Here is a 20,778-nt window from a genome sequence, read left to right on the forward strand (position 1 = left end):
GTGATACAGCTCTCTAAGATGGCATACTTTCTGTTTTTCCTTTAAAGCAAGCAACCCGGTGATAGCGGCTCAGTTCTGGTAAGTGTCCCCAGACTCTGGGGTACGGCTCTTCTCTCTAATTATTATCTTTATTCGCAATGTTGGCTTTTTCCTTAATACAATTAAACCACAGAGTGAGTCACCTGATGATTTTTCTCCCCTTTTTCTGCTGCTGCCTGGCTATACCATTCTCCTGGTATAAGTACACAATAGAATGTTCCAAGAGAGGTTTTTTTTTTTCCTTCTTTTTTTTTTTTTAAAAACACAGCCGCTTTGTTTGCATAGCTTTGTGTGTTGTTCATTACAACGGTGGGTGATAAGGGTGAGAGGAATGTGTATGGCGCGCTGAGCTGATGGCATTGCAGGCTGTGATGGGAAAGAAGGGCCGTGCTCTTGAGCAAAAGCCCCACGAGGACAAATGCCGGATCTGCTCGGTGACGTGCAGGCTTTATAGTCCTACAACATAGAAGACCTTTACTAAACAGCTTTATTGAATTTTATGCAGACAAAAGAACACGTCACAAGGCTGAACCTCCACAGGTGTGAACAGACTTTTCCTGTAAAGTGCCAAAGAGTAAATACTTTGGACTTTGTAGGCTATGCTGTGTCTTTCATGACTGCTCAGCTCTGTCGCTGGCACACAAAAGCAGCCATAGACAGTGTAAGTCAAAGAACACAGCTGTGATCCAATAAAACTTACCCCACGAATGCCAGGCCTGGCCCACGGGGTGAGGTTTGCCGACGCCCCACCCCTTCCCCAGCACAGGCGTTCTTGATCTTTGCTGTACAGTGGAATCTCCTGGTGAGCCTTGAGTTACCAGCCTCAGCCAGGCCACGCCCCAGGCCATTTGCATCAGTCTTGGGGAGAGGGACCCAGGCATCTGGTTTTTTAAAGCTCCTAGGTGATTCTAGTGTGTGGCCCAGGTGGGAACCACCACCCCACCTTGCATATACCTCTTTTTCTCTCTCTGAAACAACTGTTTGCATGCATGAGTTTTGACTTAGATGGACAGCTGTCGTGCTCTAGGGAATCACAGGCTGTAACTGTTTGGGCCCTGGTGTCCACGCTGCAGCCACTGGGATCCCTGTGTAGTTAGTCCCTGGGTCTTCCCAGGCATAGGTCTCAGGCCACTGGGGGGGGGGATCTGAGAGGTGAGCACAGCTTGACTGTGTGTGTATTCCAGACGGTTGGCAGGGCCCAGCATGCGGGGGAGTGGGGAGCCGATGCCCTGGTTGGTGATGAGATGCAGGCCAAGGGACCAGGAGGCTGCCTGCCTTGCCCCAGCCTTGTTTTCATGCAGCTCTGGGGCCTTCCGCCTTCCTTCTGGGCCTCCTTTTTCTCACTGAAAGCAAGGAGGTTGGGCTAGATCAGTGTTTGTCTAAACTGTTTTAGCCTCTGATCTTCGCCCCCTAGAAAGAAACCTGAGCGGGAAGCCCAGTGTCTAGCACAGACAGAAGTAGAGCTGCTCTGAGTGGAGCCAAGCGGGGAGGAAGAGGCTGGTGCCTGCCTGTTCGTCTGTCCCCTCTCCCCCCGAGCAGTCGCAAGACACCTGCCAGGGCCCGGGGTGCTAGAGAATGCAACCAGCCCCTGTGTCACCCAGCTGGAAACTCGGCCTTATGCCTCCGATTCCAAGTTTCACCTGCAGTGCCGTTCTGTTGGAGGGGCAAGCAGCTGACTCTTGAGTCTGGGTTCACTTCTCAGCACCCAAAGAAGGGGCCCCGGAGTCCTGTGGAGCTGCCGTGCATCACACCCCCGCCCCTTCCTGAGGCAGGGGGGTGGTCTCAGAGTTCCTTCCCACAGGCACGCCTGTCTCTAGGATCCCCATGGCAGGTAGCTTGCCAAAAGTAAGTCACACGTCTTTCCACCTGTCAGCGTGTCTTGCTTTTATTTCTCAAGGGCTTGTGAATTAGATCATTTCTTCCCTTTGCTTTCTAAGGAAGTGATTGTTTTGTTTGTTTACCCCTAATAAAATTATATTTTCCTTTTAGCATCTAGTGGAGATTATATATTATTAGGAACCAAAACGCACACACAAAAAATGTCCACTGGAAAAAAAAAAACCCGTAAATATACCCTTTAGGAACAAATGAGCTAATAACCAGTGTTTGCAGCTGTTCAATTGCTCTTCACAGCCTGTGGGATCCCGGGGTGAGTAGGATTGCTATGGGAGCCAGGGATGAAATTGTGCTCCAGGCTGCAGAGGTGATACCAGAAAAATAGCACCTTGCTGAACACTTACCCTTCCTGATGAAATCCAGCTGGAGGTGACTCTGGCCCAGAGCCGGGTGCTCTGCACTGGCCCTCTCTGAAGACTGGAACACGGAGCCATTTAGACCCCAAGCTAGACTCATAACAGTGAAATGTTTCTCTCATTGTTGGAGAAGCAATAAACCTTGATTTCAAGCACACCGCCCTGGCAGCGTAGCCCAGCGATTGTGCTGTGTTTGTGGTTTTCCCTGGCAGATGCCAGCCTTGCGTGTGAAACACATTGTGTTTTACCCGTAAAGGCAGCCTTCTCTGCCCATGTTTGTTTGGGTGGGGTTGGTTTTTCTTTTCTTTTCTTTCTTTTTTTTTTTTTTTTTTTTGACCAGAGTAGTTACACTTAAGAGTCCAAGATAGGGTCACGCACGAGGAGCCCAGAACCTTTTCTCAGACCCTCAAGAAGCCAGTTTGGCTTTGTGGAACGTAGAGGGGCTTTGGGCTTGAGCAGATGTCCCTTCCAGTCCTGGCTGTGCCACGGACTAGCTGGCCGGTCCCAAGCAGGCTTCCTTCCTTCTCTCTTAGGCAACCTTTCCTTTATCTGCACAATGAGGTGGTACCAGTTATTGACCTCATAGCCTCGTTGTGTGGGTTAAATAGTAACAGATGTGAAGCTCCCAGTACACAGCCTTATATGGCATGAGCGTCCCAAAGTGGTGGCCCGATCACAGCACTTGTTGGTAGCAGCAGGAACCACAGTGGTAGACGCTCAGGAGCGGCTGGTAGGTCTTCCTGCGGTTAGAGAAGGCGCTGGGTGGTGCTGGGGCTGCCTGGGGCCCGGGGTGCCTCCCAGCAGTGCCAGCACGGACCTGGAATGGGAAATAAAATCCCTTGGCCTGTCCAACCGGAAGGATCTCCTTTCTGTCGCCGAAACATGACATCACGAGCAGGATTCTGGAATAATGCCTTCGTCTTTCTATTTGTGAGCTCGAAAGTGATGAGCGGAAGTTGCTATTTGGATTCCCGGGTCATATGTTCATTTAAACAGCTAATAACCAAAAAGAAACGGTGTTTGTGGAAGTTCCTAACAGCGTCGGTAGGATTTGTTTCTGATCGTCAAATAAATCGACTAATGATGCCACTTTACCACCTATTACATGACAATTTTTCCCTTCTTTCCTTTAGCTCTAAAACAAATCCCGAAGTCCATAATTACCAGGTGAGATACTGCTTTTAACGATTTTCGTCAATACTTCTTAAAGTTTCAAAATTCTCTACTTCATGCCATCATTATGCTTATGGTCAGATTTTGAAGAAACAATAACAAAACATTTTGTGTTGGTTGGCGGGGCGTTGGGGGTGGGAGAGTTGTTTTTGTATTTTGAGAAACACAGTAAGAGGAGAGAGCCTTCTTCCGTGACCCCTGGTCGGTCCCTCTTGGTCATTTCAGCTGGGCCTATTTTTTCTTAACATTGTCAGCTGGCAAACAGCTGGGACATGTGTTTAAGTTTCTGGGTGGTCAAATACAACCTCTTAGGGGCACTCAAGTGAGACCGTGTTTTGTCAGTGTGTTCTCGGCCTAGGGAACATGAGTCCCTTGAGATGTGCCTCCAGGAAAGGACGTCTGAGTCACATGTTTGGGAGATGGCGTGTCCTTCATTCCCCTTCTTGGATCTCACAGTGCCCGTTCGGGTATCAAAAGTACTGAGAAATCCTACAAAAAAGACATTTTTTTTTTTTTAGGCCATTGTTTCCCCAAATCATTGGACTGTGGAACAACCCTTCCCTTAATTAAAAAAAAAAAAAAAAAAAAAAAAGACCTACAGAACAACTAGCCTCTCACCTCCCTGCCTACTTTTTTTTTTTTTTTTTTGATAGTGTATCTGTTAACATCAGTGGAGCATTGATTTCCAGAACCTCCTTTGTAAAGCATTGTGCTGGGCCTCTTGAGCCCACAGAAGGAGCACAGATAGGTTTCCCTGGCTGGTGTTCTGCTGTTCCACGGGCCCTCACCCCCTGCCTGCCCACCCACCAATATCTGGGGGTGGCCCTTGCTGGCCATTCATGGCCTTCTACAACCTGGCTCCGACTTGCTTTTCTCCATTTATTGCCCCCCTCCTCCTAGCTCCTCCTCACACATCGTATGTTCAGCTCTCCGAGAATCCCTTAATCATTGCCCCATAATTTCTTCCCGCTGTTCCTTTGTCCGTGTTTCTCTGCCTGAAATTCCCTTACCTGTCCAGGCATTAAAATATCCCCCAGAGTCCCCTCAGAAGCCACCTCCTCCACAGAGATTTCTCCGATCCTCTTGATTGGAAAGTACTGACACCCCCCTGCAGCTGCACATTCAGACCATCTGGCAAGCTTTGAAAACCTAAGCAGTGCTTGGGCCTCACCCTGGACTGATTGAATCTGAAGCTGTGAAGATGGGTCTGGGGAATCAGACAGCTTCTGAGCACCTACGGTGGTTCTGATGAGCAGCCAGGCAGGGGGCCCTGCACTGACAATGTGTCCCTCGCTAGGTTTGTGGGTAGAGGCAGCATCCGTGTCTGATGACCTCCTCACTTGGGGACGTTTTTCTTGTGCTGGACGGGTTCTGTCCAAGGCCACTGCTCTCAGGTTTCTCCCGTCACCAGTCTGGTTTTGAATGTCACAAGTAAGAAGGAATTCACCTGGGAGCATTATTCTGGTTAGTGTCTTTCTTGGTCATTTGTTACTCTCGATAGCAACTCCTTAGAGGGGTGGGATCCCAATGTGTGCCATCTTTTCGAGGTCTCCAAAGTATGTTTTAGAAGACTTGTGCAGTATCATCTTCTGTCTCTGAAATCCTGTTCCCAACCTGCAGAACTTCTGAGTTTGAAGGAATAACACATAAAAAGTGCTTTGAGGGGGTCCCTGGGTGGCTCAGAGGTTTGGCACCTGCCTTTGGCCCAGGGCGCGATCCTGGAGTCCCACGTCGGGCTCCCGGCATGGAGCCTGCTTCTCCCTCTGCCTGTGTCTCTGCCTCTCTCTCTCTCCCTATGTCTATCATAAATAAATAAATCTTTTTAAAAAAAAAAAAGTGCTTTGAACCCGGTAGGGGAACAGCCAGGTTTCTCGATCTCATTGGCTTCTTGAGGTTCTTGAGTCTTCTTGGTCACAGGTTGGCTTTTTGGCTTGGTCACAGCAGCTGGCTGTGGGGGGAAGGGAAGAGCTGTGGGTGGACGATCCCTGCTTGAAGGCACAGAAAAAGAAATGAAAATAAAGCAGAGCCTTCCCTGCTCAGAGTGAACGTTGGAGGCAGTCGTGCATTGAACTCCACGCTCAAAAACTGTTACCTAGACGTCCTTCTTCTCATAACATCTTTGGCACCCACTGGTCCCCTACACCTTGCCAGTTTTGGAGGTTCTGTGTTGCTCCGTCAAGGTTTGGGAGTGACTTGACCAGGAAGAGAACATCCTGAGAAATGGCCTGATTGGGAAGCATCTGAGTGCTGAGAAGGAGGGTGGGCGGCCGTGTCCGTGTGGCCGCAGGCTCAGTGAGGTTGGCCAGCTGCGCAGAAGGATGGATCGCTGTGGTTTTTGATAAGGGCCCTGTTGATGTTTGGGGAGGGACAGTTCATTATGTGACTGTCCTGAGAGTTACAGGATGTTTAGCTTCCCTCTTTCTGCCCAGTAGATAAAAGGTAATCGTGTAGAATATCGTGACAAGCAAAAGCGCACATAGATATTTCCAATTGTCCCCAGGCGGACACAACTGCCCTGGTGAGAGCCATCTGGGCTAACACTAAAAAAATTGCTCCTTGACAGCTTTAGAGTGTGAATAAATTACCAAAGGAGACAAAGGAAGGTTTGGGAATATCCTTCTAGGTCTTTCACTAATGAATCGGGTTTGATTGTGCTTGAAGACAAGGAGTAGAATAGAAGGTCCATTTCTATTCTAGATTATTCCCTTTTGTTGAAGATCCAACTGGTAGAGCCTCATTTGAGGCCCAGCTACGTAACCAAAACACTTGAAGCATTTCAGCTTTGGGCAAATCATCTAAAACTGGGTGCCTGCCCGTCTCCCTGAGAGAGGTCAGCTCTCAGGTTCTGCTCCCGAGATCTTTTCTCCAGATCCTTTTCCCTCTAGCATGTCCTTCTGGGGGCTGCACACTTAGCTTGCTGACAGGCATCTTTGAAGGAGAGAGGCCACTAGAATACAGAATAAGCAGGGAGGGGGAGGGCACCTTAGGTTCCTGAAAACCGAATGAACAGAATTACCGAGAATTTTCCGCAGTACAGAACAGGTTTCTGCTTATTAACCAAAACAGCAGGGGAAGAAGCATTTGACAGAGTAACGGTGGCAGGACTATGGTGACTTAAAAGTCAGGAGGGTCTGATGTGCCCCACAGAAAGTTCAGCTTTGAGAAGCCTCCTCCCCACCCCCACCCCCCCACCCCCAGCTTCTGGGGCCGCCGCCTTCTGCAGGCCAGGGGTGGATAGGCACCCCTGCTACCCGCCAGGCCCGCCTTGTCTTCACCTCTGGTCCTTCTGTGAGTCACCAGTCTGGGTCTATTTTCCCATCTGTAAATGGACAAATTCCTTCCTTCCGTTTGATTCAGGATAATAAATGCTCTGGGTGGTTTGGGGTTTTGTTTGTTTTTGGTGGCAACAGGTGGGGAGTGAGGTTTGGTACTGGGTTTTGGATCACATTTTAGAAAATTGTTCTCACTGCTTAAACGAGAGAGAAAGGGATCGCCCACAGTCCTGTTGCCTTGGTTTTCCTGTCCAGTTCTCTTGGGTTTGCAGATGTCCCTGTTACGCACGGTTGTGGTCATTTTCAGCGATGACAGAAATCATTTCTGAACAAAGAAATTGCTTGCCATTCTCCCCACAACTTGGGTGTCTTCCGTCTGTTCCCTTGGGGGAGAGGAGTATTGCCTGTCCTGGGTGCTCTAGGGGACCCTTTCCGGGAAGATGCCTTCCCCTGCCCTCCAGCCTTTGTCACGGGGGAAACGTGATCGTCTGGGAAGCCACCTCCCAGCCAGGGTTTAGTGAGAGGCTTTCCATTCACATCTCTGGGCCCCTCAGCTGGATGCCAGTGAAAGAGAAAGTAAATGAAGACCATTGAAATCAAAAGGTCATGGAATAATCCAGTTTGGTCTTTCGTTTCTAGCCTCAGTACCATCCCAATATCCACCCCAGCCAGCCCCGGTGGCACCCTCACTCTCCAAATGTAAGGTAAGTGCTTGAGCTCACAGAGCTGTACTTTCTCGAAAGTTCTCCCTTCATCTGGAAAAACTCGAATTGGAGCTAGCTACAAATCGAAAGTCTGCATCAGAAGCAGCTGTTAAGAGTTGCCCTGTCATGGCAAGAGATTAATGATTTGCCAGGCAAAGGAAGCCAGTGATGAGTCTGGATTTGCCAGAGTTCTGCTTTTTGAAATAAAAATGAATTGGGTTTTGTTTTGTTTTTGTTTTTTGTTTTTGTTTTTGTTTTTTTAAGTCATTCTAACCTCAGATATTTTTGGTTTGATTTTGTGTTAGAAATGTTACTTAAAATTTCTAAGTAACATTTTCCTGTCCCAAGAATCCAGTTACTAAAAATGTGCCTCAAGCTCGGGGATTTTTGTTACGGGTTTTTTTGAAAGGACTTTTTTCAGGGGTGGGGTGGGGGGTTTGCTTTTTTGTGACGAGTGGATCTTTTTTCTAAACCCAGGGGTCAGTAACCTTTCTCTGTCATGGGCCAGATCACTGGTATTTTCAGCTTTGTGGTCTGTCACAACTACCCAGCTCTGCTGTTGTAGCTTGGAAGCAGCCAGAGACAACCCAGAAGCGAACGGGCCTGGCTGCGTCCCAATAAAACTTACGAAAACCAGGGTGGGGGGGTGAGTGGGATCCAGTCTGGGGCTGTGTTTCCTCACCTCTGCCCTAACCCACCACGATCCTTTCCAAGGAAACTGGCACCTGCCTTGCTGGGGTTTTCATTAGGCTTGAGGGTGTTTTAATGCCAGCTTTGTAAAGGCAAACGTTCCTTTTCAGATTTGAATTTTAGATCAGTCTTAATTGGTGTTTATGTGTGAAGCTCTTTCTGTTGGTGAATTCACTTTGCATAAAGTTATTTCTTGGTGAGGTTGCTAGCCTTGCTGCTTGAGAAAGTACCGAACAGAATGATGAAAATAAATCCATGTGGAGCAAAAGGCAGATGAGAGCCATTCATTCTTGATAGTTCTTGCCACTTTTGTTGGGGGACCTTGGAGGGCGACAGTGCAATTTTATCAATAACACTTGATATTCGGGTCACTTTTTAAAGCTCGTCAGCCCAGCGGAGTCATAACTCTAAATGTTTCCGTGTTGCAAAGACGGTTTATTTTTTGGACATAAGAAAACAGAAGAGATGTCTAGAAATGCTATTTTTATTAACCTTATTTTTACAAAATTTTATGCTTTTTAGTGCCTAGCTTATCGCATTAGTTTCCCTCTGAGGCAGGCCCTCGCCCAGCAGCTTGCAAAGGGAATTCTGTGGGAGGCCACAACCCGGCTCCTCTCCTGGCGGTGTTCGCCTCACTGGGGAGCTTGCTGATACAGACCCCCTGCCCCACCCACCCCAACCCTGCTGGATCAGTGTCTGGGAATAGGACCCCACATTCTGTGCTTTATCAGGCTCTCCAGAGGTAGAGAAGCACTGCCTGAGAACCTACCCCAGGAAAAGAGAGCTCCGTGGTCCAACACTCTTGGCAAACGCTGCCTGAGACCTTGACAGTGCCCATTAGCTTGGTCGCGGCCCTGAGAGGCACCTGCTAAAGGACCCTATTCACCCGACTTTCCCCAGATTCACTTGATCACCAGGGTGCCCTTTGAGAAATGACAGTTGTATGGCTGCGGAGCCAGCTTCTCTCGAGTTGGACGTTGAGAGCTAACCTGCATCTGGATTTTAAAAATACCTTTAGAAAATCCATTTGTTTTTGTTTGTAAGCCATCCTCATTCACGTGGCTCATGGTTTCTCCTGCCCATCTTCCCCCCCCTCCACCCCCCATGCTTGTGTTGTCACTCACATTTCTGAATTTTCTCCCATCCCTCCCGCTAACCATCCACTCTGCCAACAAAACAGGCCATGCTTTCAGGATGACAGGCCGCACTGGGAAACGTCAGCCAGTGGAGGTGACAGCCATTTCGATTATGTCCACGACCAGAACCAGAAGAACTTAGGAGGAATGCAAAGTATGGTGTATCGAGATAAACTCATGACCGCACTTTGAGAGACTGAAGCACCTTACCTCCATTCACCATCGTAGTATCATTACATCCCATGAGAAGTGTCTTGGCATCACAGAGATGTGTTTGCAAAGTGTCTTTAAGGAATAGTTCTGGAAGATGTTCCTGGCATCCGTGTAATATTAGCAAACAACCGCAATCACTAGTCATGATTTCCTGTTGACCGCAGTCTCAATAAAATGAAGGTAGTTAAAGGCTCAGGAATCATTTTAACATTCTGATTTTGAAAATTGGAGTAAAAGTCTGTGTTTATCGTATGGCTGTACGTGATATTTCTTTGTTATTTAATGAACGGGACCAACTAAAACCAGAAAAACGTAGGAAGATAGGTCTGCGTTGAGGACAAGACAATCCTGGGGTGAGGAAGAGGCTTCTGGGGCCCAGCCCCTGCCACTGTGAGATGGTGGACAAGCCTTTCTCCTCTGTTGGCCTCCTTTTCCCCCATCCGAAAAGACTGGGTTGGACTAAGTGATCGCCAAACTCCTTCCAGCTCTACAAATCTGTGATCTGTGAAAAGTTAATATTTTAAGTCTGAGGATCTAACATTCAAACAAAATCTCTCCTAGGAAAACTGCAAAATTCCCTCCTCTCACAGAGAGTTGCCCCTTTCAGAAACTGAATAAAGTATGTAACTGCTTAGGTGTGACATACATACAGGGAGGCTTTGAATTTCCTGTCTTAAAGCAGTTTAGCCACTTTGAATCTTAGCAGTTTTACTAATCACAAATGCATAGCATCCATTTTAATAGAATTTGCTGCTCAAGTACAAGAATAATTTTTTTAAATTATTGATTGGTGCTGCTAACTTGCACGATTTCAGAAGACATAATTATGAATACACACTGTCAGGATTTATAGAATTTGAGGCTTGGTTTTCACCCTGGACTTCATTCTTTTAAAAAGCAACATGCAATCCAAGATCCATTTGTGGCTCACATTAAAGTGTCTAGGATTTTAATGAAGTTGTGCCAAAGCATCCTATAGAATAGGATGGGATGGGTGTTGCGCAGTCATTTTGTAGTTCCAGCTATCAATGTGTTGTCTCTTAGGGTAGAACTTGTACTGAAATATTTATTTCCCCTCACCTCAAGCCACAAATCAAACATTTTTTTTTCCTCTTGATAGACTTGAGTATCTTTCATTAGTCTTTTTTGCGAAAACAATTCGTAAACGCCATTTTAACGCGTGTAATTGTAAGTAGGCCCATTTTAAGCCTTTTTTAAAAAAAAATGTGTTGACATCTCTTGAGATATTTTATTGCTAAAATCTGGTCTATTTTTGGTTGCCACAAGAATCTGTCCAGAAGGAGGGACTAAGCTACACGCCCCGCACAGTGGAGTCAATCACCTACCAAACCCTCCCTGAGATATCTGTTTACAGGTGTATTCCCTTTTAGCAGCTGTTTTGATCCTCAGTGTCTGTGCTGCCTACAAATAAATGTGTTCAGAATCTTTTAATCTTATTGATACATTTTTACAAATGTGTTTCCAAGGAATAAAGATTATTCTGGCTTTTTTTGGACTCCATCTTCATTTTACATTGCGCAGAAGTATCATTGGTGGACGACATAGATAACGGGACAGGGAGCTTTTGGAAGTCTGAGGGTGAGCATTCAGTTAGGTGACCTAGAGCAAGTTCATCTGAGAATAAGGCTACTCTTGGGAAGAGTGGCTCAATAACTTGAGTGGATTCAGTTGTCTGCAACCAAGAAGTCTAACCAGGATGCATATTTATGACCTCCTGATCGTTAAATGACGTGTACACTTTTCATCCCTCAACTTCATGGACCTCTGTCTGCTGCATCTGATGGTGGTGGTCGCTCACTCACAGCTTCTTGAAATTTGTTGCCTTGGTTTCTGTGATATCTGGTTCTCTAGCTCTTTGACTTTTTCTGGTCTTTGTAATAGCTTTTCCTTCTGTCTTCCTCTTAAATGTTGGTGTTTTCCAGGGGTCCTTCCTCTGTCTACTGCCTTTCTCACCATCATAGTCGATGCTGGGTCTTCTCATGCTGGCATCATTTTAGGGCTGTTGACTGTGAAGTCATTATCACTAACCTAGACTATTCCTATCAGGTTTTATATACTTTTTTTAAAATTTTTTTTTATTTTATTTATGATAGTCACAGAGAGAGAGAGAGAGAGAGAGGCGCAGAGACACAGGCAGAGGGAGAAGCAGGCTCCATGCACCGGGAGCCCGACGTGGGATTCGATCCTGGGTCTCCAGGATCACGCCCTGGGCCAAAGGCAGGCGCCAAACCGCTGCGCCACCCAGGGATCCCTCCTATCAGGTTTTAGACTGACATTTCAACCTTTATATCCCATGTCATATTCTAGCTCATGTCAGAAATCAAATTCTTTATCTTTTACTGGAGAAAAAAGAAGGGACGTCCTCCTGATTCTCTCTCCTCCCCTGCAAGAAGGATGTATACACACACCGTCCATAGCTCTTCTGAAGCCTGTTGCCACCCATATCCAGGCAGTCCCCAGGCAGGCCTGCTCAGCTCCCAGCCTTGTCAACCCCAACCTTACAGCAACATCCTCCCTCTGCCTCAGAGGTGCTCTTTCAGTTCTCCTTGACTCCAGGCTCCTGGCGAGCTCATTGTCCTCCCAGTCATTCTGATGCTCGACATTTACCAGGGTTCTCCAGCACCCACAGGGTGAGGTCCAAGGCCTTCTCTATGGAATTCCTTTGCTGTCTGCTTCCGTTCTATTGCTGTAGCCTATTTCGCCCCATTTCTTACCCTCCCGTTTAAATTCTACACCACCAAGCTGCTTGTCGTTCCTGGCATGCACCATATCCTGCTGTTGCTCCCATCTGTGCTTTGCAAATACTATTCCTTCTGCCGAGAACATTCTCACTCCTATCCTCTTCTGCCCAACTCCTGCTCACCCCTTATGCCTCCGCTCAGATGTGTTCTTTTCTCCAGGACTCCGACCACCCCCACCTCTGCAAACTAGGTTAGTTTCTATGTTCTGCTTTGTGCCTGCCCCTCAGCCCTGCTATATCAACGTTGCATTCACTACTTTACATTAAAACTTCTTCTTTTGTTCATCTCATCCTGGAGCGTGCACACTCCTTAGGCAGGAGCTTTGTATTGTATTTGCCTTTGTTCCCCATGCCCAACAGAGAGCATGTGCTCAATGAAAGTCTGTTCAGCAAATGATTTATTCCACAGTCATTCTAACAGAGATGTCTAACCAGATAACAGGCAGCACATGGTCTCTGAGCTGGTCCGAAGGTATCTGAACAGCCGTACCTAGTCCAGGGCATCACGTTTTGAGTAGGACATTGGCCATCAGCTGTGTTCTGGCTTCAGCTTCATCATCTGAATATTCCCCAGTGTGTCTGCAGTGTTCCCATTCGAAGCATCGATCTAATGATGAGCCTTGTTACTACAGGGCAGATGATACTGGAGATGATACTAGAAACCCTGGTAGGTCGACATGGATCCGTGCTAACGTGCAGGGACTGTTAGCCAGATGTGTGTTTCCAGCACTACATGTGTCACTTCACTTGATCTCGGCCACTCTGTTGGGGGGGGGGCTGTCCTCTTTTCTCAGATGCGGAAGCTCAGGCTTTGGGTTTAACCGAGTAGCTTACGTGTTATCACATGTGCAGTTCTGACTCCCAGCCCGTGTTCCCAGCCGTGTGCTCACTGATGACCATCTCACCACTGGGACCCTGTCAATCTATAGATCTCCATGAGACTACTACTAGATGAACTTAAAGAGTTCACTACCCCAAAATCCGGTTACCAACTGGAAAACCACTCACCACCACCAGCATCCATATGCCTGTACATCAGTGGTCTTGTCACCTTGTCCATCATCATCACCAGGGAGCTAATAACCCTGTTCCTCCCCTCCCGACACCCTTCCCAGGGGCCTAATTACCCCTACCCACCCCCTCCTGCTGCAGTCTAGAACCTGCATTCATTCAGCAAACTCCTTTTAAAAGGAGCAGAGATTGAGCATTATTTTCTTAGTGAACCACTCATTTGTGGTCATCCACTGCTTCCTTTCCCAGAGCTCACAAACTAGTCGTTTCTTCAGAAGGAATTACCTGCCTGCACAACCAAACTCGGGACTCCGTAATTAACAGAATTAGCTTTTGCATTTTTGAAACTTGGGTACTTACCTGTCTTGTATCCTCTCTTATTTTTCTGAGATTCCCTCAGAATTCCTAACAGTGAATTGACAGTGTTGTCAGATTGATGTAATTCATATGGACTGAAAGACTTGAAATCATGCCAGGCAATTATCTTGGCCTTCAAAAACCTCTTGCCTATTTCATTTCTTGGTTTGCCATTTCCACTGAAAATGGTTCTTAGCTGTGAAGATGAAGGAACAAGGACAGTGAGGGAGTGCTGGTTTTTGTTTTTTGTTTTTTGTTTTTTTTTTTCTTGCCTGTAAATATGGCATCATCCTTCCAGGTCAGTGACTCCAGCCTCCTGGGTCCTGGTCTGAACACAACTAATAATAGATCCTTTTTGTTGCCCTTGACTTTCCAGCTTTCAACTAGTCCTTTAAGATCCGAGCTCATCAAAGAACTCCCTGAGCAGCTATATTGATCCTTTGGATCAATATTCCCCAAACTTGGCTCTAAGTCAATTCCCTGACTGAATCTTCCAAAAGGACCAGGTAAATACCCTAAGTAGGCTTAAGGATGATTTGCCTCTGCCATTTCTCTGTAGGAGGCAACCGACAAATGCTGAGGCAAGGCATAATGGGGCAAAGAGAGGGAAAATGTGAGCGGCTGTTAAGGAAAGAATCCCTTTGCACAAGAAAAGTAGCACATTTTTAAGAAGCCCTATGGGTATCTAAAAGGTGAAACTAATGGGAAATTGACATTCAGCTGAGCCTCAGCAAAAGAAATCTTAAATAATTCTGCAAATTGGATAACTTCCTCAAAATTAGGGAGCCAAAGAATTGCTTGGACAGTTTATTAAAAATGGAAATTGCTAGGCTCTATTTTAAGTGGTTGGTGGTGAGATCGAAGGAAGCTTCATTTGAAGTCTCCAGGCGAGCCTACAATGGCCAGGTGTAGGAAAGGCACAGCTTCCTACCTGGTTGGCCCTTCTTCTGTGGTTCAATTTTAACTCTTCATTTAGAGGCCAACTCTTTTTTTTTTTTTTTTAAGTAGGCATGATACCAAAAAGTAAATGGATACATCATAATAAGTACCTAGATACATCTACTCAGCATAGCTTTGCACTTGTGTGGGTTCATAGTGAAGCAGAAGAATACGAAAATTCTAAGGTATCTTTATATGGCTTTAATTTCATCATGAGCACCCTCCCCTAAGTCTGTCAGATGGAGTCTGTCATGGTTTTGCTTTCCTCACACCAGAAGCAAGGGACTAAAGAATTGCATCCACTGGAGAAGAGGACATGGACATACCAGTGTAAGGACCCATGCTAACATTATAACTCATCGTGGGGAAGATGCAGAAGTTTGCAGAAGCAAAATGGCAGGATGTTGCTCATTGATGAGAGACCGACTACGGGTCCACTGTGGAGTGGTGATTTTGTTGAGGGCAAGAGCCCTACAGTTCTCATGAGGTGAAACGTGAATGCTCTGGAACTTGCATGGTTTGAAAGCCAGCTGTGCCATTCACCAGCCATGTGTCCTTTGTCCAGTTTCTTCTCTATGCCTCATTTTCTTCATCCCCAAATGGAATTAAAGGACATTATGTATGCAAGGTGCTTTGCACAATGTTTGAGGCTAGCTGGTCGCAGTTTTTGGTAGTATTTGAGAGGTAAGGCCTTAGCATGAGAGACAGGTCAAAGAAATTCAGAGTCTTGTTCGAGGAATGGGCTATGTTAAAGGTTGCTGGCTTGAGATGTATGGTCTAAGTTTAGCAATGGAAAGGGGTGTTTGGCCCCAAGAGAAAGATCAGATGGAAGAGGGTTAGCACAATACGTAAAGACTCATCTCTGAAACTCTTAACGAGTGAAGAGCAGAAACACAGAGGGGATCTTTTGAGATGAGATGAAAAGAAATAAAGATGATATTTCTGTCTGAGAGTCCTCGAGAATAACCGTCCAGGCGGAACGTGGACAATGCTTTCCCATCTGCAGACGGCCGACCTGGTGGAAGGAGGAACTGGTGAAACCACTGAGGATTCATTCTGCGGGTACAATGGGACCCACAAGTTAGGAGAATGGAAACCGCATCTGCTCAGCTCCCACTTTGTCTAGCTCAGGATTTCATCTTACACAAACCAGAGGAGGCTTTTTAACAATTTGGAGATTAAATAGAAAGTCAGCAATAAAGGGAACTGCTGTGCTTTTTGACTTATTTTAGTAGGTAATACCAATGGTCAGAATTCAAACAAAAATATCTAAGTTACTTTTCCTTTCCACCTTTTTATTTATTTTTATTTATTTTTATTCATGAGAGACACAGAGAGAGAGAGAGAGAGGCAGAGACACAGGCAGAGGGAGAAGCAGGCCCCATGCAGGGAGCCTGATGTGGGACTCAATCCTGGGACTCCAGGATCACACCATGGGTCAAAGTCAGATGCTCAACCACTGAGCCACTCAGGCGTCCCTCCTTTCCACCTTCTTATTCCCTAGATGCTTAGTTCTCCCCAGAGGCAAACGTTAGCATCTCATTGTGTCAATCTAGGACTAGTCCACCTATAGACAAACACTGTATGTATTCAACCAATCAATACTGATGGCCATTTAGGCTGCCCCGAATCTCTAAAATTACAGTTTTTTTCTGCTACCCTCGTACATTCCGTTGATGTACTTGAGTAAATCTATCTGTAGATAAACTCCCTGGAGGTAGGGGCGCTGGCTGAAAAGGTACGTTCATATTTCATTTGGACTTTGCCTGACAGTTTCCCTCCCAAGTTATCCTACCCAATTACACTCTCTCCCGAGCCCCCCACCCGACCAGCGATTTGACAGGGCCTCTCATCCCACAGGGAGCAAGCTCACAGCCTTAACTAATTATTTTAAACCTTTGTTAGTCTGATGAGTAAAAATTAGAATTTCCATTTTAATTGTATTTCTCAATAAGCAAGTTTGCGTACCCTTTCATCTTTTTTGAACACCATTTGTTCTTTGTTTTCTCCGAACCGTCTGGAACCTCTGCTCTTGTGCCGTGCTCTTTAATAAAGACCAGACTGATGAAGTAAAATTAATCATGTCAGCATAGCCTTTTTAATAGTGGACAAAGGGAAGGATGGGAAGAGTTGATATTTACCAGACGGGTTTGGAAAGCAGACTTCCAGAAGCTCAGGTAACAGTCAGCATGATACGATGCCCTGGAGATCAGGAAAAAAGAATATGGACAGCATACAAATAGCCAGAATGTGATTTCTCACATCCATATTTCCTTTCTTTTTTGGGGAGTTTGTTGAGAACTTTCCACTGCAACTTCGTAAATACCCACTCAGACCTTGTGAATGTCCCTGGTGCATTGGCCAGGGAAGGAAGGATTTACCCTTAATCACAATTAAAGTTCTAATTTATCAGGTCTAAAATCCCACTGTATTCCAAGACTTGCCAGCGGTTATGTTGGAGGAAAGGCTGCAGAATTTAAAACAAAACTGCTGTCGTCCAGGCAATTCACTAAATAGGGTTAGGATAATTAGAGGAACATCCCTGTAGGCTCGTGTTGTAAGAAAGCCACAGAACCTACCTAATCATCCCCTACTGAATTGTGAATGGCTTAAACATCCACTTTCTGCAGCTGAAACCTCAAAAGCAAGAGGTGTTGCTATGCTAACAGCTCCACCAGCTTCATTCCGAGGCTGAATAATGGATGCTTTATCTATATTCAAGGCAATTAAACGAGCCCTTAAAATTAGGTCCAGTGTATAGCTTCAGAGGCCAACTAAGGATGTTTATGATAGAAGTTTCTGGAAAACCTACAAGAATTGCGGGACAGAGAAAGGATCATTTGAGGAGATTTTCAAACACAAAAACCAAAATAGATTAGTCCTCATCTGTATCACCTCAAGAACACATACCCAGTGTTCAGCTCCAGCTCCTGCTCACACTGGTATCTTATGCAATTAGAATGTCTAAAACCTGCCCTTAACAGAGCATGCATTTTATTCATCTAACTCGAACTTCATCCTGGAATGAATAATAGTTTAATTTCATTCATTCTGGTGAGTTGGATGATGTCTGCAGAGTGGAAAAATAACACTCTCAGCTCATGCCCAAGTCTGCTATGGCTCTTTTGAAGTGCAAAGACTGGCTCCTTAGACATTATTCTGCACAACTAGTAGCTGCACGTTTGTGGCAATGATTATTTTGTCTTGCTGCTCCTTGAGGCTTCCCATATGATACTGTTTGGAGATGCATTTACGGCAGTAGCTAGGGGCCAGTCGGTTAATGCCATTATCCACCTGAAAAAAAAAATCTTCATTTAAATCAAAAAGTGGGCACTGGAATGCAGAAATGAGAGACAAAAAAATCTGTAAGAAACCAAGAAGGGAAAGCACTGTTAGGTTTATTACAAGTGAATGCTGTAAAAGAAAACAACTATATTTGTGTCAGTATTTTTTTTAAGGCAGGAAAGAGATTGAATAAACTCTTAGTCATGAGCCTCTGTGCAGAAACGAACTCATGAAATATTTATTCTTTGGGCTCAGATCCTGAAACTGATCCGGAATTGCTAAAATCCTAGATTTCACCACGAAGTTTCTGGAGCCCTTCCTCACAGCTTCTCCGTGCCTCAATCAGAGAGACATTATAAACTTAGTAAGAAAAACATTAGGTTAAAATGGATTTTCTAGCAGAAGATCATCAAGGACTGCTTACCCATTTTTACAGCCGTTCCCTGAGTCCGCATGATACCAGTTTCGCCAAAGGAAAATTCTGGATTCAAAGACGGGGGCACGTATCCTGCTCTATCTCACCCAGGATAGAGATGCAGCCACCACGAAAGCTGAAGAGGCTCTCGTCGCTCCTTAAGATGTGGCATATTGTAGTTTTACAGAGGCTGTCTAATGTTAGGAACAACCGGGGAGCTCCTGACCAAAGTGAAGCTTTTATGAATAGACACTTGATAAATTACCTAAGGAGAATAATTCAAATTTAATGCACTACAACATTTGTTCAACAAATATTTACTGTGCGTTCCACGCCGTGCCAAGTACAATAATAGGCACTAGGAGTTGATGCTGAAGGAGACGCTGCCTTTGGCTGTAGGCAGTTAATAAACTCATCAGAAGGGCAGCAACCAGTCTTATGGATTCAGACATTACCTGTGCTAACACTAGAATTAGTTCCAGGTTGATTGCTTGGAAGATGTCTTGAAAGAAATACAAATTGAGAAAATTTCCATCTGCCAATGAGTCTGTATAAAGGAATCTAAACCACGAAAAAAAATATGATTTTTGACCTTTTCAGATAAGGGGAAAATGAGATCGGTTGATCTCTGCTCTCTCTCTCTCTCTTTTAAAATAAAACCACTACATTATTGTAAGAAATCATCCTTGATTAACAGACTTAACATTCATAACGTGTCACATTTCTAAGATGTTTGATAACAGTTTTCTTCTCGAACCCATCATGAAAAAGGTACAGTTTTTCAAATATGCTCTACTTACGGCCAAATGGTATGCTTACCCTGAATTTAATAAGAACTTGTAGCAATATGTTAGTCTAATGACCCACTCTGTTCAGTCTCTACTAAATTAAAATGGAAGTAAGTGACAGGTATCCTGGAAACCATGATGAGCAAATGCACCTTCTCTCATCTCTCGGTCAGACAAGGCACAAATCAAGTTATTTCATTGAGCTGTAGTTCCTGGCATATAAATACTTAATAAATGTTTGTCCAAAAATGCAGTGTCTGGGGCCCAGATCAGTGAAATGAGCTACCTGAGGTCACGTGGCTAAGCGGTAGCAAAACCAAAACTAAATGCCCTGCGGGTTTCAAATCCCAGTTCTGCCATTTACTAGCTGTGTGACTTTGAGAAAGTTAATTAATGTCTCTGCTACCATTTCCTTACCTGTAAAATAAGGATAATAATAATTATCCCTTCTTCAGATGGCTGTTAGAGGATTAAATAACTGAATAGATGGCACAGTGCTGGGCAACCAAAAATGTTAGCTTTTGAGTTTTTTCCTCGGTGAGTATTTAGAGAGCATGATTAATGCACCAGTGTTCCGCCAGGAAGTATGATTCTGGCGGACACCATCTGCTGTAAAAACATGGTAATTGAGGAGATTCTGCTAAGAGCCCCAACTGGAGAGCCACAGTTCAGGCTAATGGACAGCATGTGGACTAGTGGAACCTTTTTCTTGTCCTAAGCACACATAGAAAATGACATTTATATAGCACATTGGGGTAAGCAGACAAGGCTGCTTGAGCTGCAACCCATCCAGAGTCCATCAGATGGGAAGCTCTGCTGAGATATCTGTCGATACTTCCCTGATGCTTTAGCTCCGATTAGGAATGTGGAATTGTCCCTAGTTAGGCTAAAAGTGAAACAGGGGTCAGTTTGCCCAACCAGGTTCCTCTAGAAGGTGTTCAGAGCATCGACGTGCTGTGTAGGCTCCAGAGAAGCTGTTCCTGCCCCCCCGGGAACCCTGCTGTAGAGCTAAGGCAGGCCTCATGATCAGTAAAAGAGTACCTCTGAGTCCACAATAAGTGCAGTGAGCAATCTAGACGAGATGCCAGAGGACCCTGGATAGAGGATATTCGCTGTGTTTTCCTAGGAGAGCCTTTAAGCTGGCACAAAACCTATGGGGGATTTTTTTGGCCATCCAGACATTGGCATTTCATTAAAAGCAAAACATCTGTTGATTTCTTGGCCTACCTGCCTGATTGCTTCATTGTTTGGAAGGTAGAAGAAACACTGCCAGTCTAACCGTTATTAATTCTGGTCAGCAAGGGAAAGTAGCTTGAAAATGTGTAAGTGGCAAGATCCTGGGGGAAAAACATGACTCATGTCTTGAAATTGTTCATACAAAGTGAGTGGAACTCAGGGTTTAATCCTTCATGTCACAGAGAAAATAGGTCTGAAAGGGAATATTTTTCATGTGGACTATGAATATATCCTAGATCATCTGAAAGAGAAAGGCATTTAGGGATCCATTTTAATAGCTTAAAACACTATTTTAGATAGATGGAAGGTGGAACATATTTAAAAAAAAAAGAAGGGGTAAAGACCATTTTATTTTTTATATATAGACCGTTTTTTAAAAGGACTTTTAAAGTTTTGTAAATGTATGGTTTAGTTGGAGCAAAAAGATGAATAATCTAATGACAGCCATTCTATTTTTTCGTAAGATTTTATTTTGGAGTGATCTGTGATAGCCATTCCTGAGAATAG

The 20,778-nt window shown here is 45.2% G+C and overlaps 1 protein-coding gene across 4 annotated transcripts in view; it reads left to right on the forward strand.

Annotated features, from left to right (window-relative positions):
• The window catches only part of EPB41L4B (erythrocyte membrane protein band 4.1 like 4B), a 129,374-nt gene that overhangs the window by 63,485 nt on the left and 45,111 nt on the right, over window positions 1-20,778 (forward strand). For 3 of the 4 annotated variants that reach the window (XM_055301965.1, XM_055301966.1, XM_055301967.1), the window contains exons 13-15: window positions 48-78; window positions 3,425-3,458; window positions 7,376-7,440. In XM_055301965.1, coding sequence (XP_055157940.1) covers window positions 48-78; window positions 3,425-3,458; window positions 7,376-7,440 — 130 coding nt within the window. Of the gene's footprint in view, window positions 1-47; window positions 79-3,424; window positions 3,459-7,375; window positions 7,441-9,310; window positions 10,990-20,778 lie in introns of those variants that run through there. The other variant, XM_055301969.1, reaches the window with a different exon arrangement.

The sequence above is a fragment of the Nyctereutes procyonoides genome, unplaced genomic scaffold (assembly GCF_905146905.1).
Source record: "Nyctereutes procyonoides isolate TBG_1078 unplaced genomic scaffold, NYPRO_anot_genome, whole genome shotgun sequence".
Taxonomy (NCBI): Eukaryota; Metazoa; Chordata; class Mammalia; order Carnivora; family Canidae; genus Nyctereutes; species Nyctereutes procyonoides.